The sequence below is a fragment of the Pseudopipra pipra genome, chromosome Z, assembly GCF_036250125.1.
Source record: "Pseudopipra pipra isolate bDixPip1 chromosome Z, bDixPip1.hap1, whole genome shotgun sequence".
Classification (NCBI taxonomy): Eukaryota; Metazoa; Chordata; class Aves; order Passeriformes; family Pipridae; genus Pseudopipra; species Pseudopipra pipra.
Genome location: NC_087581.1, coordinates 19,124,471 through 19,149,077, shown reverse-complemented (window position 1 = coordinate 19,149,077; position 24,607 = coordinate 19,124,471). Strand labels below are relative to the sequence as shown.

General features: G+C 35.9%; 1 protein-coding gene across 7 annotated transcripts in view; it reads right to left on the bottom strand.

The window, feature by feature from the left end:
* Positions 1–4,856: 4,856 nt before the first annotated feature.
* Positions 4,857–24,607, bottom strand: part of ERBIN (erbb2 interacting protein) — a 110,444-nt gene continuing 90,693 nt past the window's right edge. For 5 of the 7 annotated variants that reach the window (XM_064641896.1, XM_064641895.1, XM_064641897.1 and 2 more), the window contains 8 exons: positions 22,787–22,970; positions 20,453–21,974; positions 14,415–14,558; positions 13,504–13,635; positions 11,600–11,809; positions 10,428–10,520; positions 9,758–9,832; positions 4,857–7,457 (listed from right to left, as the gene is read on the bottom strand). In XM_064641896.1, coding sequence (XP_064497966.1) covers positions 7,350–7,457; positions 9,758–9,832; positions 10,428–10,520; positions 11,600–11,809; positions 13,504–13,635; positions 14,415–14,558; positions 20,453–21,974; positions 22,787–22,970 — 2,468 coding nt within the window. In that variant the 3' untranslated portion in view covers positions 4,857–7,349. The remainder of the gene's footprint in view (positions 7,458–9,757; positions 9,833–10,427; positions 10,521–11,599; positions 11,810–13,503; positions 13,636–14,414; positions 14,559–20,452; positions 21,975–22,786; positions 22,971–24,607) is intronic. The other 2 variants (XM_064641898.1, XM_064641899.1) reach the window with 1 other exon arrangement.

Here is a 24,607-nt window from a genome sequence, read left to right as displayed (position 1 = left end):
TGAGAATCTTAATCTGAGAATAGATTCTGCATCCAATTACTGTTTCAGGGAAGCATTTCTTCAGTCATTTATAAAATCTAATATCTGTGTTCCAGATAACACTACTTATAGAAGTATTTAATTTTTCAGAAAATCCTGTTTTAAGCTGTATGAAAGTCTACATATCAGTAGATAAACTGGTTTTTGATATATTTTTAAAATTAGAATCTGTGAATATGTATGTGTAGGGAAAGGAAAAGATGATGTAAAAATTCAGCTTTTAATTTATTTATTTTTTCAATTAAGTTGAGTGTCTCCTGAAAAATCTCATACTTGATGTTTTTCTGGCAGGACATGCCATTGCAACTGTTCGGATAGGTGCCCACTATTTCTGGAGGGAAGAAAGCATCTTTTTTCTTTGGTGCAAGCTTATCCTGCTAGGAGACGCAGCATGTCATTCTACATAAGGGGAAGATGTTTTTAAACCTCAAAAAACCTTATCTGAACAAGATTATTAAAAGGAGTTGAATAGAAAATTCTAGAATTCACTTGGAAGAACCTCCTCTCCTTCCCAGCCAGTGTTTGTAGGAGCAGGACAAAAAGTTTGCTTCGTAGCATAAAAATACAGTAGAACCTTTATAATTGTGAAATTTGAAAACATACCTGAGTATAAAACTCTGTGAAGATAAACTCTAATGCTTTATTTACAATTTCTATTTGAAAGTGGCATAAAATAGGCATGATTTGAGTTCAGTAAGTACTATGGCTGAAAAAAATTTTTGGTGTCTTAAGATGTCTTAAAATATAAGCACATCATGATTAATTCTATAATATATTAATTACAATCTACAATTAAAAGAACACCACACATTGCTTACTGCAGAGCCAGAAAAATCACTCCGTGTATTTTTATAGCTTTTAAAATTAAAATGCAGCAGAAAAAAAATTATTCAGAGGTTTTATCTGTTTGGAGGCTTTTCAGCATGGTTTCTAACCTTTGCATGCATCAACTCCAACCTCATCAGTCACTTCTCATTACAGTTAGCAAATGAGACAATTTTACATAATTATTGCATTTTTCTCAGGACTTAGTATTATGTCAGCTAACCAGCTGTTACAATCTATTTCAATATTTATTAGTAAGCCTCAGTTTCTCTGCAGCAAAGCCATGGCTTTCAACTGAAGTAGTTTTTGGCAGCAACATTCTCAGCAAAAATACTTTTTTCATATACAAAACCAGTTGTTGATTATTCTACTGTGAGTGGAAGTTTTTCCAGACAAAAACTAATCAAATATGCTAAAATGTTGATGTTAGGAGCCTTGGCACAATACTTTCGAATCCTCTATTTTGCCAGTGCATACTTATAATTCAGTAGAAAGCTTTTTCCCCTTTTTGTTGGTTGGTTGTATTTTTTTTCTTTCTCCAGAGTTTCTTCCACAAATCATCAACATTAGCAGTTAAATGAAAATTTCTCTGCAGAGCAGCTGGTTCATCTGCTACCAGTTTCTCTATTAAGACAGTCCTTGAAAAGTTTGTTCAGAGTGGTATTTTCATATCTGGCAAACAAGAGTGAATATTCTGCCACAGGTTTTTTTCATTAATTTGGACAATCCTGAAGCATAAACAGTTCAGCCATTTGCAGTGTCCAACCATGCCTCATGAAATGGATGCAGTGCAGAGCCATATTTCCCTCTGTGTTATGCAGCTGCAAAAATAGATGTTACAGGCTCCTGTGATCACAAATTTAATTCCTAGTGCTCTGAGGTTCAGGACATGCAGAAAAGCTTGTCATTTCAGCAAGATGACCTTTTAAGGAGAATTGTTCTTGGCCATCTCAGGAACCTTGCTAGCACAGTCACATGTTCTCTTGCATGCTCTTACTGCCTCTCTAAAACTTTTAATCAGGTATTCATATAAATATGAGGGGCTGAAAATATCAGCCATTACAAGCTACATGTTAACTGAATCTTTCACAGCTCAATAATATTTATCCATAATTGCAACTTACTTTTGACAGGCACAAAATCCTGGGCGGGGTATTTCTGATGTAGTCTAAAATACTGGTTGTAGTGCTCACCTTATGTTTTTCTTTAGGCCAAACAGCTGCTACTTTTTCCATGCTTATTGCTTAATCCTTAATACAAAGCAATAGTTCAAATTGCAGTATGGAAATACAATCACAGACAGTATCAGGAAAAGCTAATACAAGTAAGCAAGAGCTGAAAATCCGGGAATGCAACAGTGAAGAAGGTCTGAACTACGACGAGGGGTGATGGCTGCCTGTACTTGAAATGAGGCCCTTAGAACGCGGTAGAAGGGAGTCTGGAAACCCTCCAAGAAACTTTAGGGTACCTGCTGCTGCCAGGGCTGTGAGCCTGGGGCAGCTCTGGCAGCTTCTAGCAGGTGTGGTCAGGAGCCCTTGACGCAGGGTACCCGGAGCCTTTGTTGCAGCTGCCCCTGGCTTGGGGGAGAGGGTGATGCTCCCACCCTTTAGTTGGTGCTAGGGAGAGGCCTGTGTCAGAGCTTTTTGGATCAGAGGGAGTACCTGAGGCTTCTGGATCTTACCTGTAGGTGCTGTGCTGCTAAGCAGAGGAGTTACGGAAGTCAGCAACTTGTGCAGCTCAGGGAGAGACAGAATCTCCTCAGACCCTACACTTCTAGAGCCCTGGACCCCCATCATGATGCAGACCGGGACAGTCTGTCACTAGCAGAACCACAAGTGGAATACCAGTGGAAGGCAACAGCTGGAAACTGGTGGCTTCCAGCACCACATCTAAGGCTCCTGCTTATAGTGCACTGGTAACATTTGGTGTAGCAGAGCCCCAGTTTCAACGTAGTCTCATAGATGCTGCAATAAAATCTTCTGCACACATTCCAAAACTGAATTTAATCTGAGGCGACGGAAATACTACAACAGAAGTACACTTTCTCTTTGAAAAAGTGCCTTCAGTCATAAAAGCACAAGTTGGATCCAGCATTCTTAGGTGCTTGATGAAAAAGTAAAACGTTGAATTATGAAATAATGTCCAAGCAGGGAGTAGATATAGAAAACCTAAATAAGGCAGGGCCTAATAGTCCAGGGTCATCAGGGCTGTAACCTGTTATAGTTAAAATCAGTTTTCTGCATAGAGAAGTAGGAAGTCAAGCATGGTAGTAGTATGCCAGATCCACATATACACAGAAAAAAGACTAAACAATTTCCATTTCTACATTGTTGTGTGGTTTCCAAGGAAACTGGATGTAAAGCTGAATTAAGCTCTCGTGTGAAATTGTGCCTAGCTCTTCAATTTCTTTACCATGTAACCCTTGTATACCTCTTCAGGACACTCCTAATCTTAACCCTACTCACTGACCTAGACAGCCCTCTCTGCTGTCAAAACTACTTAAGTTTGCAAGTAGTCTGAAGTCCTCGCTCTGTGACAGAAGCCACTCGCTGTCCTATCTGATTTCATTGTAAGACTGGGGTGTATTAGCTCTGGCTGAGCTGGAGTTCATTTCCCCACAGCAGGCCTCACAGTGCTGTGCTTTGCACTGGTAGCTAGAAAGGTGTTGATAACATACCACTGTTTTGGCTACTGCTGAGCAGTGCTGGCACAGCATCAGTGCTGTCTCTCCAACATTCCCCCATCAGTAGACTGGGGGTAGGCAAGGTCCTGGGAGGGAACACAATTAGGGCAGCTGACCCAAACTGACCTTAGAAGTATTCTAGACCATATGATGTCAGCTCAGGTATAAGACCTAAGAAAAGGAGGAGGAAGGGGGGACATTTGTTATTTACAATGTTTGCCTTCCAGAGCAAACGCTGTGTGTGCTGCAGTCCTGCTTCCGAGGAAGCGTCCAGACATCACTTGCTGATGGGGAGAATAAAATTATTATTTATTTTCTCTTTGCCTGTACATGCACTTTTGCTTCAATAAAACTGCGTTAATCTCAACCTATGAGTCATTTTCCATCTTCTTTTCTCTCCTGTGCACCTAGGGAATGGGGAGTGATAGAACAGCTTGGTGGGAACCTGATGTCCAGCCAAGGTCAATCCACCACATGATATTATTTACAAAGTCTTTCTTTGTTGTGAATAACCCAGTCTTGAAATGAAATCACCTAGAACAGAGGCGTGGGCACTGAGATGAACAGAGCCAGGAACACAAATAAGACTTTACTAATGTATATTGATAGAGTTACATCTACAGATACTGTAGAAGAATAAAACAGTGTTATGGAGAATTTCCTAGAACTTAAATAAGTCAATTTCACACAGCTTTAAAGAGCATTAGTTTATTATCTATTCTCCATGTGTTACCTCAGAAACAGTCTAATTATATACAAAAATTTGGAATGTTGAATAAATGCTGATCAATAGAAACATTACATAGCTGTTGACAAGGGAATAGTTCTAAACAAAACCAAAATAATCATAAATATTTGATTCTGTGTGTTGCTTATTGCTATGTTTGTGTTCATAGAATGCTTTCAAGTATATACACATTTTTTTAACTCCAGTCCAAAAAAGAAACTAAAAAATATTTACATAATAAATACATGGGAGACTTCATTTTTTTCATTACATCAGTTGAACTGATTCTTTAATGAACTATTAAGAACAGAAAGAATTAACAGAATTTGCATGAACTCATTGCCATGCTGAGTAACTTAGGCTGCTGATGGATTTTATTCTATTCAAAATGTAGTTTACGATGCATTCAAAATGAAAAGTGCCGATATTGTCTCTCCTCCTGCTGAATCCTGGTTGGAGTAGTTCAGGAGACATTTTTCTCCCACTCTCTGCAAAATCATTTAGTCTGACGTGTTTACCTTCACACACTGACAATGACAAAAACACATTTCAATCCACTGAAAAAATCAAACATTTACTGAGTAAAATCAGCAAAATCCATATTTTATTAGATGGTTAATTTGCTAACTGACGGAAGACAAGCTTTGGCCAAGTATTTTCACAAGAAGTACTAAATCTCTTGCTATAAATCTCTAGTTATATAGTTCTACCACAGCCAAACAGTTTTTGGTAGAATTTTCCTGTGATACATAAACCTGAAAATTAAGTGACACAACAACATTTAAAACTTCTGTTATCATTAAAGCAAAATATAATACAGTATAATTTCTCAGTGGTATATTTAAATGTACTGCAAAATGTATACAAAGTCAGTCCAAGATCAATAAAGAATCAGTTCTGCTTTTTGGACTTTTCCCTTCTCAAAGATACAGGTTTTGTAGAAGACCAAAGTAATTTAGGACTTGTCTGTATGTATCCCCATTAAAAGGCAGTGTGTGATAAAAATAACATGATTAAAAATAATGAACATGTGATGCAAACATTTTGCATTTTCAATAAAAAAATAGAAACTAACCAACAACTAAACACATCTTAGAAGCGGAACACTGAAGCCTGCCATTATATAGCTATGTTTCTCATTCTTTTCTTTGAAGATTACCAGCACACAGAAAATAAGTGAATTTTATCAAAATACAGCACATTTCTACTAATATATCCAAAAAATCGTTTTCTATGTAAATATTACTGAAAATCAAATAAAAAGAATTAAAATATACAAAGAGTTGTTAAAGGGTTTCAATTAAAATTATTAAAACTATACACAGTACAATAAGCAATAGTTAACATCTTTGAAAGAAGTGCAATAATATTGGCGTTAACTTACTAAAAAAGTACTGCCTGTTTATTACTGCTAGCTATGTATAATTTCTCTCTCTTCCAGCTCATTGTCCCAAAAGTAAAGGAAGCTGGTCTTTTTGCTAGCTTTATTAAAAGCATTTACTTTTTGGGTTGAAAAAAAGCGCTTATACCTGTCTCAAACTACCAACTTTTATGTAATTAAAAATGAACTGCAATAACTGAATATTGCTCCAATGATAGGCTAATCATTAGCCCTGCTTAAAAACAGTTTTCGGTCTTCTGTGGCACTTTTCCCTGGTCCATAACAACCGTATGAATTATCACTGCAGGTTATGCAGTCTCTATTCAATTACAAAGGAGAAAGATAATGTTTCTGGTAAACAAAATTAATAGAAGCATAACTGAACATTTTATACAGTAATAAGGAACAAAGGCAGCCTGTGGTAAATCACTATTACATTAATGTAGTTAGAAACCCTTTAATGACTCTGAAGTGTCTAGTTCACATTTAATGTTACCTGTAGGAACAGCCCTTTAAGAAACCTCATTACCAATTGGTGGGTTGTAAGTACACCCTCCCTTTGCTCTCCATCTCACCACAGCAATTCTCCACCACTGCTCAAAGTTTCAAAACTTGCTTTGGTTACCTAGCTCCATGCGTATGGTTTCCTTCTTGATTAACAAAGCAATGCAAAGGCCAAACAAAATCAAGATGTCTTTCATAATCCTTCCTGCACCATTTGCTTTTGTGTCTGTTTAAATATATATTACAGGCAACAACCTTAAAAACTGGCCATTTCAGTTTCATTTTTGAAATCTGTACGCTTAAAATGGAGTTCTTTTTATAAAGATAAAAGTATCGCCATTTCCACAAAATTCAGGATTTCTATCGCAGAGAAAAATCTCTGGGCACATTTCCACAGTACTGTTGAAAAAATTATGTATGCAAGAAAACCCAACTAAACATAAATCACATGTGGCAAATGAATATTGAATGACTACATTAAGAACAAATCCTGTATAATATCACAAATTTGTAGTTATAGTCTTCCTAAAAAAACACCATAAGCTTTTATTGCATTTTCTATTGGTAGATGTACACTCCAGAACTAAACACTTTTTCTTCTTTCCTGATTCCAGATTTAGATAGCAGATAATTATTCCACCTGACCTTTATTCTGTCCAGTCAGCACCACCTTCCATCTACCCATTCATCTATACAATGTGCACATAGCAAAGCCAACACTTCATATCCCCATTCATATCTACAGAAGTGGTTCAGCGTAACACATTAATATGTGGTGAATCAAAATAAAGGCAATAAACAGCTACAGGATAGACAGCCCTGCCATCTGTCCATTGGCTACGACTGAGGCTTCGCAAAGCCTTGCACGAAGTTTAGTAATGTGTATGAATTATCAAAAAATAAACCTACCATCTGTACAAAAAAACAACACAGGTTTGTTCTTGGAGGAGTGATCCTTAGATTGCTATAATGCTTAAAAACAAGTTTATTCACCATACGCATTTCTAAAATTATTTCTTGTACGTTCTATACAGTGGTTTTGCCCTCTTTAACCACAAGTTCATTATTTCCTATACAAATTTTGATCATAATTCTTTTTGAGTTCTTTTAATGTATAAAAATATGCAAAATATTGTTTCTCCTAAGTCCTTCAATGAATCCTGTTGGCTTATCCCCACAATCAAAGGTACTTATGAAGAAACTTCTCGTACAATGATGAGTTCCACAGCATTCTGAAAAGTCTTTAGCAAAGATACAGCTTGTCCATGATCAATATTGATGAAGCTGTAGCCATTAGCCTAAAAGGAAATATTTAAAACTCAAAATGACAGTCTCATATACCATGTTAGTGAAACACAACTCATATTTCATGTTAGTTTTTTTAAGCTTTAAGGTTTAAAATAACCAAATTCTATATGAATGCAGAGAATAAAACACAGCAGATTTGCAGATTAGTTGAACATGTATCTGTATGCTACAAAAAAAACTGAACTACTGTGTCAGCCTTGGAAGAATTTTGCAAATAACCAAAGGAAAACCAAACTTTGAACCATTAACATCACACATCTAATTTATCAGTCTTAATACAGACACACCAGAAAACCCCTAAACCTTGTACAAATCACCTTGTACAAACCTTGTACAAATTTTAAGTAACAGAATATTAGGAATGGCATTTGTGATAAATTAAAACTATTGAAGCCTGTAACAAAAAACATTAATAGCACAGGGAGCCATTTTAGGGTGTGAGACCTCTGGAGGTCATCCCCAACTTGAATGTGCCTATGACTCTAAAAAACATTGTTACTGTTGGACAAGTTTGTCTTGGCAAACACAGGCAGGCCTAAGCAGCCTTAAAAAACAGGGAAAACGTGGCTATGGTTCAACTTCTCCAAGTACTACTGCAAATTCACATTGAGTTCGGGCAGCAAAATCTTGCAGAAGGACAGATTCATCCAGTTTAACTGTTATTGCTTCCAGCTGTGCATCCCACCTTTCTCCCTGAGCTGCTTATGTGGTGACAGAGTGAACTTGCCATGCTCTCTGTGCCTTAGCTGTGCCACTTTGAAAGCTGCAGTTCCTTATCCCATCACCAAACACTTGCAGTTGTTACCAGCTGAATCCTTGGTTATTAAACCAGTGGTTTTCAAATCTTTCTAGGGTTGCAGAGGAAGATTTAAATACACTGTTCAGAAAGCAAAAGCAGCAACAACCGTCCCAAATCATCATTTGTACAGAATGTCCTAGCCCTAGTCTTAAGTCTTACTTGCAATTATCAAGTCGCTAGTTGTGTAGAATATTTTATTAGACATATGGATTAGACATGCACTGTAATATGCATGCCTATTGCATGTTTTACAGAGAACGTTGCAAAATCAAGCATAAGCAAAGGCATTTTGGAAGAGATGATATTCAGTAAAAAAACCCACAAATTGTCTGAGTGGTAACAAGACAGAGTGGGGCTGTCATTACATCATCACTGGAATTATCACAGGTATAAAGAACGTGCTGTTACACAAAAAATATTCTTAGTTATGAGAAAGGAAGCAGCCTCTAATTGTCTAAGTATGAAAATGCAACTTCACCTTTAGCTCTTTTTCAAACTATGAATTCCTCATTAAACAAAAATCTTTAATTTGAAGAATTAGACTAAGTTTTCAATTTGGCTTTGTTTTAGAAAACTGTTCACAGGATGTTGTGGTTTCATGGAGATACTAGCGGGGAGGGTGGTGTTTGGTTTTGGGTTTTTTGTTTGTTCCATTTTTAGAAAACTAAAATGCATCAGAGTCGACTCCACCAGCATTCTCAAGTCACTAATGTGGTGAATAATTATTTTTAACAAGCTTTGCAGCTTTAAGGGTGGCTATGTTCAAATGTCCCCTTAGCCCATTTCCTTAAGAAACTGTTCATTTCTCTGACCCCTCCCCAGACAGCTTAATGAGTTCACTAGACAAATACAAACAAATCTGATACAGAAGAGGTCTGAAAGGTACAGACACAGATTAAAGAACTACACAGCTTGCAGCCCAGAAGCCATGACTCCTGAACCTGGTGCACTGGCAGCAGATGGGGCAGCCAGGAGGTACCTGCTGGGACCACCCAGCTGAGAGGCAGCTTCTGCATGTCCAGACTGCCAGTGGAGGAGAAGCAGCAGAGCTGGCAGGAACTACAGGGTGGAGAGGGATTAACAGCAAGATGCAGCTGGGGAGAGGGGCTGTGAGGGGTAACTGCTGGTGTTCTGATAACACATTATTCAGAACACTGCATGTGAACAACCATAAAATGAAAAACTGAATGACAGTAAAGCCTACTGAAATGCTCATGTTCCACCTTAAATGATGTTTTGTCATTCTTTTTTGTTGTTTTTAGAAGTGTGAAGAATGTTCGGAATTTGAAAAAATGATCCACCATGCTTCAGTCCACATCACCTACCCTGATGCTAGGCGGAAGAAAATTAAAAGCATCATCCCAGAATATAAGAAAAAAATCTGGAAAAGATACTGGTAATCTATCTAAAAATTAAACATTCTGCTCTTAGGTGCAAACTAAAAATGAACTGGTATATTACATAGGCTAATTAATTAGGTGATTACAGTACCTGAATTATTTTATCCCCAGGCTGCAGCAACTTAGATGCCGGTCCGTCTGGCTGCACTCTCGTTACAAATATTCCCTTGAAAAATAGAGGTGGAAAACATTTTGACAGCTTATTTATGAATAGCAGGACTAGCATCAAACAGATGTAATTCAAAACATTTTTTCAATTTTTCATCCTAAGTAGGAGAGAATGCAATTTTATTCTATAGGTCTACTGTCTTTTGAGACTGCCTTCCTTTTCTGATTTTAAATCCAGAAGAATTATCTTTAAAGGGGTACTGAGGGGCAAATTTTGATTTGCTTTGGCTTAATTTGGCAGATGTATATGTCAAAATTAATTATCAACTACCAGAAATAAAGCTGTAGGCTGTGGTCTCTTTTTTAATAGGATTCATAATTGTACCCTCCGTAATGCACTATCTCAAATCTGCTGAGTGATTACGAGAACTGTGCAAGAACTACTCTGCTAGAATAATCCTCTGTGTTGTCATGTGACCTCTGTGGTCACTTACAACCTTGACTTTCCACATCATTTGTCCCCAGTTTTCTCCCTTCCAGTCCTGGAGGTTAGTGGTTTGGGAAATACATATACTTCCTTTTCTCCCTTTGCTAAACATAAGAAACATTATAAATCAGAATGCTTTTTAAAAGCATTAGTATAAAATACTTACATCATCATCTGGTCTGAATGGATTCCCTCTACCACCAACTCCTCCTGATATACTAAATCCAAGTTCTGGATCCTTGTCAATTCTCACTCGAATCTAAGTAGTTACAACTAAAGTTAGATAAACTGGCTGAAAATATGCATTCAGAGCTACTATCATGAAATTATTACTACGAATTCAGGTGAACAAAAGCTTTACAAAGCAAAAAAAAAACCCAACCCACCAGTTCAAGAGAGTATTATATCTCATTATTTTACTGCAGAACAAGATTACAATACAGCAGCATCATGTGCCTAAGTTTTACTCCAATATCACTATTATTATAATCATAATTCATGTGGGCTTAAAATTTAAATATATTTTGATATTATGTAAATTATTTTAATGCCCCTAGCAAATATATATGCTCCTATGAAAGAACCTATTCCTCATATTTCTTTGCTACCTTAGCTGAATTTTAAAAATCAAATCTCATTCCTACTTTCACTCTAAGTTCTAAGTAGCCAACACTGTCTTCTCTCTTGCTAGAAGAGTTGACTAGAAAACTTACTTTACACAGTAAGTGGACATTCTCATTCTAGCACAGAATTTAAATGTAGTTCTCAGTATTTTCTCAGAAGACCCAAAACAATACAGAAAGAAGGCTGCCACAATGAAAGAGACATTAAATGGTACAAGAATTTCTTATATGTTCTACATCTGTCTATCATAATAAAACTGATAATTACCAGGCATGCATAAGATTGCTCACACTTTTTTTTAGAGACTTCTGTTTGTGAATGCACATTTCTACATTTGCAGGGTTTTGAACCATTCCAGATGCAAAGTGCTCCAAGTTGTACAGCTACTTTGTATTTTTTCAGTTACTAGCTAAATAATGAGTTAGGGAACAATAAATATAGTTGAGAAATAAATTTCCAGCTCAGTAAAAAGACGTAAGTTTAAGTTTCTGGTACATTCTGTTAAAAATCTACCACATTTCTCTCAAAACTGGAAGGAACATGTGATTTGAGTAGAATTTCACTGCGATAACATTGTCTTCTGCTGGAGATAAATGCTGGAGATAAATATGATTTCTGTCACCATTTACAGAGAAATTGTAATACATGAAAACAATGTAACAATTCACTGGCATTTACTGACAGATGTCATATCATACTAGGTTTTATTCTTACCTCTTGCTTTGCCAACTCATGGCTTTGTCTGGGAGAACACTGGGACTGGGTATAGGGAGGTTGGTGGGCAACTTTCAACATCAGATAATCAATTAATTGCTCTCTAGATGGATGTCTTGCTACTGATGATTGAGGAGGGAGATGATGGACTTGGCTGTAGTTTGCCTGAAGTCTTTGAGGCTGGCACATTTGTCCATTTGTCAAAGGCATCTGAATAACATATGAATTCTCAGTGTCACACATTTAATAAACAGCCATCTTCAATTCCTTGACTGTTCTTAGTTTTTAGTAACATTACTAAAACTACTCTTCTGGATCACATATAATTATACTCCATTTTCTTCAAAGTTATAAGCTCTGACATACTGAGAACAAATATGAAAAACAAAAACTTTCTTTGAATGCTAATCTACTAGAACAGACTAGACAACCTTTGCTTTTAGCACTTGTTTCACTGAGTTTTCCCAAACATTATTTTCTAGCATTGCAACTAACAGTATTGACACTTGGTTAGTATCATTATAGTTTGCACTCTCCTTGCATAAAACTCAGAGGTTTTGTAATGATTTCCAGTAGATCATACAAAAATAAAAATCCACCCTAGCTACCAGACCAGACAGAAACTATATGCTCTCCAAGCATCCTAAGGTGACCACAAGAAAACCTTCTGAGCAAGTTCACATCCATGCTCAAGATTTTACTATCAAAATTGCAGTATTTCCAACTGATGTTATTCCTCTGTTAACATATGTCACTGATTTGATAATGGTGACAAGCAGCAGTAAGGTACACAACTGTCAAGATATACAGTGCATTCAAACTATGTCACCAGGAATGATGCTGAAGGTGACAATGTTTCTTACTGAAGTCTCAGAGTTACTGCTCAGCTCTGCAGCTCTGTGTTGAGATGGGCAGTCTTTTCCCTCCTTGCCCATATGCCTCATGTTCTTATGCACCCTAATTAGTCACTCATTTGTCTGTATGATTCCAAAAATGCTACAGGCTTGAGTTACAGATTTTTTTTCTGCCTGCCACCATTATCCCATTAGTTATGGGATACAAGGATATTAAAATACTCCCTCTCTCAATATTATAAATAACTGAAGTGTGCAAACTTCAACCTTTAACCATGCTATGTGAATAGACACATATCAGAATCTGTTCTGAGTTTATGTCAAACTGATTCTGAGAAAGGATAATGTATTTAATACATTTTTAGCTTATTTATAGATCAGATGTATTTAATTTACACAATTTTCCACTGCCTTTTCTGAAAACCTGAATTATGAAGGAAAATTACTTTTTATTGCAATGCCAGAGGTAAAGTTTACATAGGCAAAATATATCCACATGCAAATTCCCAATATCCAGTGTCTGCAGAAATGCAACTGAAATTATTGAAGTTATAAGAATAAAATCAATTGCTGCATCATAACAATTTACAAGCATCCATTTAGTTTCATTGTAGTAAGTCCCACCTCTATCGATGGTGCTTAAGAGATGAATGCAGTGCCTCCTACAAATTCTGGTTTATCATCACAATTTCATCACATTTTTCAAGTTTGTTCTTTAAAAGGTTTAATCAGATTCAGATTGCTTTTCTGAAATCATCTGCCATATTCCAATTTCCACTTGCGAGTACTTGTTTGGCTGCAGATTTTTTCTTTCAAAGCACCTACTGAAGAAAACTAAGAACTCTCTCCCTTGATATAGTTAACTAAGTTTTGTCTTCCAAAAAGAGGATGCTATTTCATTTATACCAGCTTCGAAGCCTGCGTATTACATTTTAAAGAAGCCCTAGCTCCAACTGCTATCCCAACATAAATTGGTACTATTAATAAAAAATACACCCTTACAAATAATAGTAAATAATATCCTATCCATGGTGTCATGCACATAATTACCTGCACAGCTATTTTCTTCATGCTGTCTGGAGGAACATCTTTGAGACTAAGTGTGGCAGATGAGTAATTCTGCTGTCCTGAAATGAATACTTCATCCTGGCATTGGTCTCCTGGAGTAGACGCCTGAGGATGCTTTAAGCAGAATGGAGCAGTAAAGACAGCTGTCTTCATATAATTCAAATTAAAACATTCTGATAAAATATGTTAAGGGCTTTATCATTCTTTATCTTCTTTTATTAACTAGTAGAAAATCTCACTAGCCAAGCCACCATAAACCCATAAAACACTGATGAATATTTACGAAAACTCTCAACTGCAGAGGTGTCTTTAATCACCAGTAAGCTGATGAGACAAGTCAACAAATGCTAGGGACTAACTTATTCAAGGATAAAACTTCTGTTGACTTTATCCTGCTCACTGTGGATACCATAACATCACTCAGGATGCTAAGAGTTAAAAACTCATTTCCTCACATTTTCTTAGAATTTACTATTAATTTTCTTGAAGGCCCACAGTAACTTACAGTTCAGTTCATATTGTCAGAATTTGATTTGAGGGAGGAAAAAGCATTGTAAGATTTTGTTCAAACCTTTATCAACCTAGATTAAATTCAGGATGGTAATCTCTTATTCACAAAGGTACAACAAAACCAGACAATGTGTTCCATCTACAAAAGCCAATTAAAAAACTCAACTTCATGACATTAAATTGAAAAGCCTTGCAGTAAGTTTAAGGCATATAAAGTGAAGGCAAAGTATTTAATGCCTAAAAAAAATTCCAGCACATAAATTATATTCTTTTTATTACAGCATTGTGCATATGTAAAAGGATAACTCTATGAACTTAAGGACCACCTCAGTGTTTATTCTTTCCCCCTCTACATATTGCAATAACCTCCTGTAGGTACTCACTCGAACAATGTGCACACCAGAACCTCTTCCGTCTGCAACACTCAAGGCAACACTACCCTGGCTGCCATGCAGATCCCTAGAGCTGCCATAGTGAAAGGTGCTAACTGCAGCATAATTGGAATTAAAGGACCGAGACAGCATGCTCTGAATAAAAAGGGGACAGATTTAACACAGAGATTAGTGCAGCATGCATAAACCACAAAGACATGTTATACATGTAATACAAACGTATTCCATTGTCATGCAAGATAAAAACCATGCAAGAACAGTACATCTGTGATGTATAAAACACAACTTAGTGACCCTATTTACCCTTATTTACTGTAAATCAGCGTGCAATCAGCAGTTAACATGCAGAATTACATGTAAATAAAGTCATTCAAATATTCACATGTCTGAAAAAAACAACAAAGGTGCCCATCAATTTTTTCGATAAATTTGCAACATATTGAATATGTTGTAAGAAGAGAAGTTGGCAGTCAAGAAAAACACCTATGGAAAACCAGTTATTATTTTGTCTCATCCCCCCACATACGCTACTGGTAAAGTACAAATAAAAATTTACGCAGAGATTTGACTGACTGGATTTTCTTGCTATAGCCATCCTGTCAACATCAGCAATTCCAGTAACACTTCATTCAAGAATGGGAACAAGCTCATTTAAAGGAGAAGAAGCTTGAAAGAAACTGATACCACCCCTGTGCTACTGTAGGCAATTAAACCGGTAACATGACCTCAAGGACAGAAGTGATAGTGGTTTGGGTTTGAGCTTCATTATCTTGCAAACTGACCCCTGCAATATTGTCAAGGCTAACTAAAAAAGGAGGAGACATTACCATCTTGCCACTATGGACTTTTGTAGCTGTAAGAACAAAACAGACTACACAAGGGAAGAAATAGAAAATCCTCCACATTCCACCTGATGAATGAAACAAACCTATCTTGAAAATGTGACAAACCCCATGAAAAAATATGATCATAGGAAAAGATACACCACAAAGCATCAAACCTCAGCAAATTCAAAGTTGTCTAATTTTGCAAAGTTAAAGAAAGGAAAGAAATATTCAGAACAGGTATAATTTGACTAAGATACAGCAACAATTCTTACATGAACAAATATATTTTGGCATTTGCCTACTGACTACGTATACTAATGTGATTTTGAAAATAGTCACTAGTCCTCAGGCAGACATCTGCTCTTTCATACAAGCTTCATCTTGTGAAAATAAATAAAACTGTTTTAATAATCAAAGTCAGATGCCTCTGCATACTTGTATTCTCCAGATGTTCTGGTAGCACAGTCTTTGGAAACTCCCTTGGAAAACAGTATTTACTGACCATATTTTTTATTGGCCAAGGCTCTTGGATAATTTCAATGGCATAGTAAGCATTCTTTTGGGAACAGTTTGGGAATTGAAGTGCTACGTAATACATTTACTTAGGTAAATTTAGACAATAAACAGTGGAATTTATTTAGGAGAATTTCTATTAGATAATATTTTTGTAACTTTAAGACTGGATGGAATCTGTCATAACAATCCATGAAATTTCGGTGTAGAAGAGAAACTAGTAAAATTGAAGTATCTGCAGGGAACAAGACTCTACATTCTACTTATCTTGGAATAGCCTTAACTGGTAAGTTACCTGCTAAGCCTAAGTACTACTCCTTTTATTTGTTTACTTATTTGTTTAACAATACTTAGAATCAACTGCAGGCTAAAGGTGGACATAAGTTACCCTTTGAGATGATATTAAATGTCTAGAAATCTCTTCAGTTTTCATTCCCCATGACCATCTAAGACTCGTCAGAAAAGATTTGCACAAGGTATTATCAAAATGCCTAAAATTACTGGTCTAAGCCTTTTGGAGTAAAAGCCCACAAGCAGGGGAAAAAAAAAATCTGACAGAATTTTAGCAAGATACCAGTTAATCTCAAAGAAAAGGTTAAATATTATAAAACTGTTCTTCAGTCACAAGAGGAAAAAAAGGCATGAATTTAAGTCTCTTCCACAAATAACAGCATTCCTACTGAAGAGTTACACATGGAAAATTACGTGTAATTTAAATTCTACTGTCATAAAATGTTTGCGGGGTCTGAACTTTTGCTGTTTACATAGCAAACGCACAAGAATTTTAATCCTTTTAAAGTGTGATGGTTTGACTTCTGAACTCCACAAAATATCACACTGATAGTTCAGTAGTTCATTCAAAATGGAGAAAATACAAATAAAACTAAAATCAAAATTTAAAACTAACAACTACTGAATGGATAACATTCCTGTAATTTATCAGTGTCAAAATATTCTTCAGGTTATGATCTTACAAACACTTAAGAACTTAATTTTATGTATTCACAGACCCACTAAAGTCCTTGACACACTGAAGCAAGCTTACCTTGGAGAAAATCTGAGACCATATCAATTAAAATATTTTTGCATGTTAGGGATGTGTTCAAGAAAAACTTTGATTAAAACTACAATTCTGTATCAAAACTAAAACATTTAGATTTTTTTCTTTTAATAAGGCACTGTACACTGAGAACTCTGAGAAAAAAACCCCAACTATTCTGATTTCCAAATCTGAAGTGAGGAATTAAACTTTAGGATCACTCCACTGAAAACTCTGCACTTTAAATAGTACATAAAGTAGATGAAAAACCAGACGACTTCATTGAAGATGAAATTAGAACTGAAAGCAAACACACACCTAATGAACACCCAAGAGATCCACAACAAAAAAAGGTAATATACATATGTAAAGGAAGGACAGGCAGGGTCACTAATTATTTTTGTACACTCAGCATGGAAATGTAATATATATTTGCAGATAACTATTGCAGATTTTTTTTACTGCAGTTTATGGATAAGAAATTCCTCCTCCACATACTAGTGTGACATTAGTGCTTCTACACAGGCAGTTTAAAATCCTAAATAAAACCCAACAAGATGACTATAGGAGACTACTGCAACATACCAGGTGGTAAAATTGGCACGTCACACTCAAAAAGAAAAATATGCTGAAAAATATTACTGTTTCTGAAATTCCCCTGTGCACTACATTTATGAGGTTGGGGGTGGGGCAGAATTGACTGCCTGCTTTCCAACAGCTTATATATATATAAACACTAGAGAGCAGCTTGACATTTAAGTAAGCTCCTTTCTCCCACAACAAAACATGCTTTGCATCAGGTAAGCCAGCTGTTTCTTCTACTATATGCATGATTTCTATTTACAAATGGTCTCATGAACCATTTTCACCTTCATTCAGCCAGATGGATAATTTTAGTTAGTCTCTGCGTTTCACAGAATATTCTGAGTTGGAAGGGACGCAAAATGATCCAGTCCAACTCCTAAGTGAATGGCCCATAATGGGATCACTGATCAGTGAGCCTGTTAAAGGTATTACAAATGCTGGTTACTTGGCTGGAACCCATTTTTAATCATTTTTGGTAGAGTTAAAACTATTCTGTATCTCTCCTCATGCAAATTAAACTCTTGAAATTTTTTTTTCCTACCTATATCAGTAAAAAGGGATAACAGATAAAGAACTAGCTTCTCTAGTTTGTCCAACAAGCAGACACTGTTTCTTTCATTCTTTCTGTGCATTCATTCTTCCCTCTCTCTTCAGTTACTAAATTTTATAAAAACAAAATCAACATGTCTTTGAGGAGCTTAGGAAAATAAAATTTAAACAAAACAAAACAAACCCACAACAAAAATCAACACCCAAAAGTCCACTACACCCTCCCTTCCTAATAAGCACAAAGTAGAAATAATAAACATGATTAAATTCAATAAGAGTCACAGCAAAAGTAATACTAATAACCCATACTGGTCAAGAAGTATTAAATATTTGTCAAAATGTGTAATTTTATATACCTGTTTTTGTCAGTGTTGTATCTAACACTTCTAAAAACCCGCCATTTTAAACCCATGAAAGCTTTGTTGCAGTAGTTTCCAATTAATGTTCCTTAAATGAGTTCTGTAACTGAGCTTGTTCCTTAAATGAGTTCTGTTAATTACTGATTTTTTTTTTCAGACTTCAAAACTTTCAGAAGTCTTTTTTATAGATTGAGCACCCTCACCACTCAGCTAATTTTTAATTACAAACAGAAATACTGAAACCATTATTTTAAAAGAGCAAAGAACTATCCAGTAAATTCCTAGAATTTTCACATTATCATATTTGCCAGCTGCCATACAGGATCATATCTACAGTTTTCACAGTTCAGATTCTTCTTTTTAAGTCCGTTATATCCTAGAGAATATAATATGTTGACAATTATATATGCATTCACTTTTAAACCCATAAATACGTCTCAGATTTTTAAGTAAAAGCTACTTTAAACACTTCAAGGCCAGAACAAAAACACACACATACAAAACAGACTTAAAACATCTGTTAAATTGGATCCACAGCTAAGATCTCAATAGCAGCTATTCCGTATCAGTCTAGTAGGAAAAATTAAAGTTTACATATAAAGCATAATAGAAAGTATGGACAGATAAAAAGGGAATCAAGTAAGGCGATCAATGTCTTTTCAGTAAAGGTGATAACTCTTCTACAGACCTGAACAGGTATCACTTTTGTATTAAACAGTGTTCTTAGCATGCAGATGAACAAGCAATAAACAAACTGCATTAGCAGTGCACTGAAGTTTTGTTTCCCTCTGTATTCAGAGAGTGCTGGGATTTTTGCTTCTCTTGTCATTTCAGGTAGGATTTGATATAACTATCCAGAAGAATTGAAAATGAGGGAATGTTTATTAGAATTGGAACATGGTGACACTTGACCCTCTTGTGGGAAAAAGGGTCCCCCACACTACAGTACAGTACTGTCAAAGTCCAAAAGCATTTTCTGTTATAGGTGATAATCTGGACCAGAACAGGTACAGCTGTTGTGCAGGCTTCTTTAAAAAGAAAACCCATCCCTTTCTGTCACCAGAAGTTATGCAACTTAAAAAAAAAAAAAAATCCAAACCAAAACAATAAAAGCAAACCTATCCCTCCAAATACTGGGATTTCTAAAGAAAAATTTTATTTAAAAGTAATTTTTCCCACCATCTACAATTAAATTTCTCTAGCTATCACAGATATTCAAGTATTTAGCATAATAATAGTAAAGCAAAGTATGTTCTTAGAAAAGAAACTAAAAAACAAAATTTATGTAGCTGGCATAATCAAAATGTATTTTGGCTGCTTGACTTACTTCTCTTCCAAAGAAACAGGGTCAGGCTAAATGACATTCTATCCATTTTTTAGTGGTGATTTTTTCAACTGGGCTAACTGGACAGCACAGATTACACTCTTCCAGGTTCTACTCAAATTCTTAAGATACATAATTGTTCAGATCTACACATCAGCTCAAGTTCTTGATAGCATTTACAGTACATAAAGTATCCTCTTCCTCATCTCTAGTTCTATCCAAACCTACTGTAATTTTCTGAAACGAAGAAGATTTTTAAGTGTTCCCATCTCACAGCAATAAATGTTCATTCAACAATCTGTCAGATACCCAGCTTCAAAAGATAACTGGCTTGAAGGCAAATACATGATAATTATGGCTATTGGATTCCTCAGCAACTAAAGCTGTAAACCTATATTTCCAAAGAGATTTTACTGATTTTTCCTTCTTCTTAAAAAGAAGAAATAAGGGGAAAAAGACAGAAAAGAAAGATCAAGAAGTATAAGGGAATATTTAGTATAATGTGAATACAATGCTACAATAATTACCTGGCTTTCAAGAGCTGGCCTTGCAGTCCAGCAGGTCAGTGTGACATATTTAATGTATTCAATAGTAATTTGGCTAAACTGGCAAGTATGATGTAAAAACAACAGCACCTTTTTTTAATTTGAGAGAAAAGTTCATTTACAGTCTACCATCTGAGTGTTTCTCAGATATTCATCACATATCCTTTTTAGAGCAGGATCAAAAGTAGATTTTCACTACTAATTAAAAGAAGTTCAAAACATAGAGCATTTATCTTATTCCACACTCAGGTAACAGAGAAGTAGAGGAAAAAAAATTATTATTTTTACCTTTTCTAACTTCTTAGCCTCAATATGTCGCAGCACCTGTTCCCTCCAGTCATGAGGAACTTTACTTTTTCCTGCAGGGTCTAACAGTGAGTGCTCGGAGTTAACCCTTGCGTTTGACCTCTTCGAAGGGCTAGTCCGTGAGTAATTGAAGTCACTGACTGACATAGTTCTTTCTGGTATTTCATTCACCGAGGGCCGAGCACTCTGTGGCCGGGTTACATTTGGGCCATCAATGCTGTATGTTCGGGCAGAAAGAGGTCTCTGCTGCCCTGACATTACTGGTGGACCTCTTCCCATCGAATGCAAATCTCTGTATGTTAAATAGTCCCCTTCAGGAACCTGGGCCCGCCTGGAAGGTCCACTATCCCCAACATTTATAGAAGCTGTAGAAGATACACTGCTCTGCCTTTGGAGAGTGTGTCTGGTTGCTCCCGGGAGCAGTCTGTCATTAGGTGGGACAGCCCACATATCCATATGTCTCCCAGCCATCCTCTGGTGAGTGTTGTACACAGCGCTGGCTCGGACATTGTTATGATTGGAGAAATTCATGTTGGCAGAATGCTTTATGTAGCTGGGAGTTTCTGCACTGTCAGACCTAAGCAGACGTGAAGGAGGTAAGCTGCTTTGTTCTACTTGGGAGTTTTGTTTCTGGGGCCACAGGGCATCTTTTGCTGCTGCACTGCTGCTGTATTGAATATTATACTGGGGAGGAATGCAGAGCATCTGTGCACCACCTGTCACTGATCCTCTCACTACGTTAGCACCTTCAGGATTGTGATTTGAGTCAAACTTGAACACAGCTTTTGTGGAAGATACTAAATCAGATGACGACGATGACCCAGGAAAAACCTGCAAAGGCTGATCATACAGAAGAGTAGCAGATTTACTTCGGACTATGTTTTTTCCATCTGCAGTATCAGATGTGGATTTTACCACAGAGTTTGACTGTTGAGATCCATTCTCATTTACAATATCATAGATTTTCAGACTACCACTGTCCATACTGGTGATGCTGTGAGATTTCATCACAGGACCGCTTCTCTGTGGAGACAAATCTTCAGTGCTTATTGAAACAGACAGCTCAGCGGCATCACCATCAACTGTAGTGCTTTTCACGAGTTTGTCTTTACTGGGAGACTGTACTGTTTCCTCAGGATGTCCATTTACTTTATTTGTAGGATATTGATTTCCATTTTCCAAGTGCTCACTTTCTTCTTTTGTGTTGTTATTCAAAAAGCCCATTACTGAAACCATTTTCTGTGTTTCTAACCTTTCTACAGGAACTGGAACTGCCTCTTCGCTAACCAGTTTATTGATATTCATGTTTATTTGGTCTAATTTGTGAGACTCCTCCATAGGAGTGCTTAGATCAACATCTTTTCCTATCAGGCCTAATCTTTCTCCAATGCTTAATTCATATTCAGACAAATTTGTAACCTTCTCTTGCACATTTAGTTTTTCTTTTACTGTGCTGCTCAGTTCTCCTCCATTTTGCAAAATATTCAAATTTTCATCTTCTTGCCTGGAAAAAAAAAAGAAGGCTCTTGAAGGAAGTTCCAAAAGGAACCAAGATATTTCTCTAAGAACTCTTTTAGAAAAAACTATCATTAACATGCGACACAGCCACACTGTGCATATAAAACAGGACAAAAAAACAGATTTACCATTTGCTATCTTACCGTTGCAGAAATACGTTTTAGAGAGGACTCATTTCAGCAACGTTTGTGTCATCTGATTTCAAAAATTCATTTAAATTCAACAGCAGTTATTAAAAACAGTTTAGAAGTGTCAAGAAGTACAAAGTGACAATAAGTCACTTTTCTTAATCAATTTCTTTTAATTTCCATGACAATACTGGACAAAACTGGCAATCTTTTAAAAAATGGCACTTTCTGACCAAAACCTCTAGAAGAGTGACAACTTGTAATTACATTCTTTGTAAGTTTCTAAAAGCCTTTAATAGCTCTATTAGCAATCAACTTGATGTACAAAATCAAGCAGGTAAAACCACTGAGCTTTTAAAATGGTATATTGAAGTGTTTTACAGGGATAAAAAATTAAATAGATAAAATTATTACACCCTATTATTAAAAAGATGGGAACCATTATTAAAAAGATGGAAACCATGTATTGTATACTAAAGTTAGTCTCCGAATTATTTTTTTTACAAGACCCTTATTAACCTTAAAATTATCAACCTTATTTCAAAACATTAAAATTGAAATTCCTTCATGAATTATAAATTAATGAATTAAAGAAATGTACACATGATATGAAATACTGAGTAACAATTTTCTGTTGTATTTGCTTAGTGGTGTACAGTGTCTTACAAACCTGATCTTGGATAAAAAACCTGCATGTGTTTCTTTGTCAGGAGAACAGAGAGAAATATCTTGGCTACTGTCGGTATTTAAGGAAACAGAATCTGACATTCGAGAAGGAGAGGAACAGTTGCTGTTATTCTGGTTGCTATTGTGGGTAGCTTCATCTGATAAGGAATCAGTATCTTTTGAATCATCTGAAATAAAAATTTGCCAATTTAGTTAGACACATACATTTTATTAATAGCCATTTCATCTGTGTATGTATGGCATTTAGAAATTGCCTCTTGTTCAGTAATTCCTACTACCAGAAACTAAATTGTAAGCTAACACCTTTGCAAAGTTAATCTCTACTGTTGGCAATAGTTCCTATTTTTTAAGTATTTGGCTCAATGTAAACAGCCCTTACGTGTTAATTAAATGTAAGTTGCTGCTTTATTCCCAGTTTCCTTGGCATAAGATGGTGCTACATTATTGAATATTTCCTCAAAATATATATCAAATCATATTTCTGCTTTTACAATGATTTCAAAGTTCTGAATTACATGAGCCCCTAAGAAAATGAAATACACTGAAGAATTTTGAAAGTGTACACAGTTCCTGATTTTGAACATTGTATCATTGTCAAATTGCTGTTTATTAGTTCAAGTACTGTGGAACTCCTAGATCACTAGATAAGCTCTAAATTTCTTTTGTAAATGTAAAAAACCAGGAATGGAAAATGTTCTTTGCCGATTTGGAATCCGGTGCATCCCCATGCTTTGCAGATCACTTAGGACAACACTTTCTGACTAATTTACCCCTGTGCACATTGATTCTTGCATAATGTATGCATAGTTACATACTAAATCCATATAAAAATAATTCCTCTGTGGGAATTCAAGCTAGCCGTGATTCTGACATGAGTGTAGAAACAAATAAGTTTAAATTTTTGCTTCAAGACACAGTTACAGGAGCCAAATGCATGAATTTAGCAGAACTAATGTCTGTCTTCAGAGACAAGAAAGAAGTTTTGACCTGCTTCTTCAGTCAGACATGAACCCCCAAAGACAGCATCAAAAAACATCAACCTTTTCCTCTGTGTGTGATCCTCAGCAGAAAAGTCCTGCTATCTCCATGTGGTTTTCCTCACTAAATCTCACCTTTTTACATCTAACGGGCAGAAAAGCCTTTTGCTCTGGAAAGTACTGGACTAGGATATTATACAAAGTAAAATACTATTTGCTATACAATTTTTAAATCATGTTTTCTCTGAATCCTGGGTCATTTCTTAGTCTTAAAGAAATGGTTACCCAGACCAAAATTAAATTTCAGAGAATATAAAACTTAGTTAACAAAAGAAAATATTCTGAAGTTTCATATTAGAGGAACAAAGAAAAATGAAAGAGTAAAATAACTCTGGAGAAAGAATTGCCAAAAGAGAAGTTTAAGAATAAACCTTAGGAAGAGAGCACATCTTCTCTAAGAAATTTAAACAAATACTGCTGCCTATAATAGCAGTATAGGAGGTGCCTATAACAGCAACAATTCACAAAATCTGGGAGGAGCAGGAAATATAGAATTTTTCCAATATAAATACCACTTTCTGCAATCTTTTCTTAAGCACTTCCAGATTGTGTTCAAGCTCACAGTCTCCCAAAACACATACATCTCCTCTTCCCTTCTGCTTTTAAACTGGTAACAAGAATCCAGAAAATTAGGATGTCAAAACAGCTTTCTCTATTGTGCACTCAAGCATAAGATTGCAGATTTTTTTCCTGCCTTCACTGTTTAAATAGAGAATTAATCATCTTTCTTTTAAAACATACAAATTAAGCCTACTTTTACATAATTT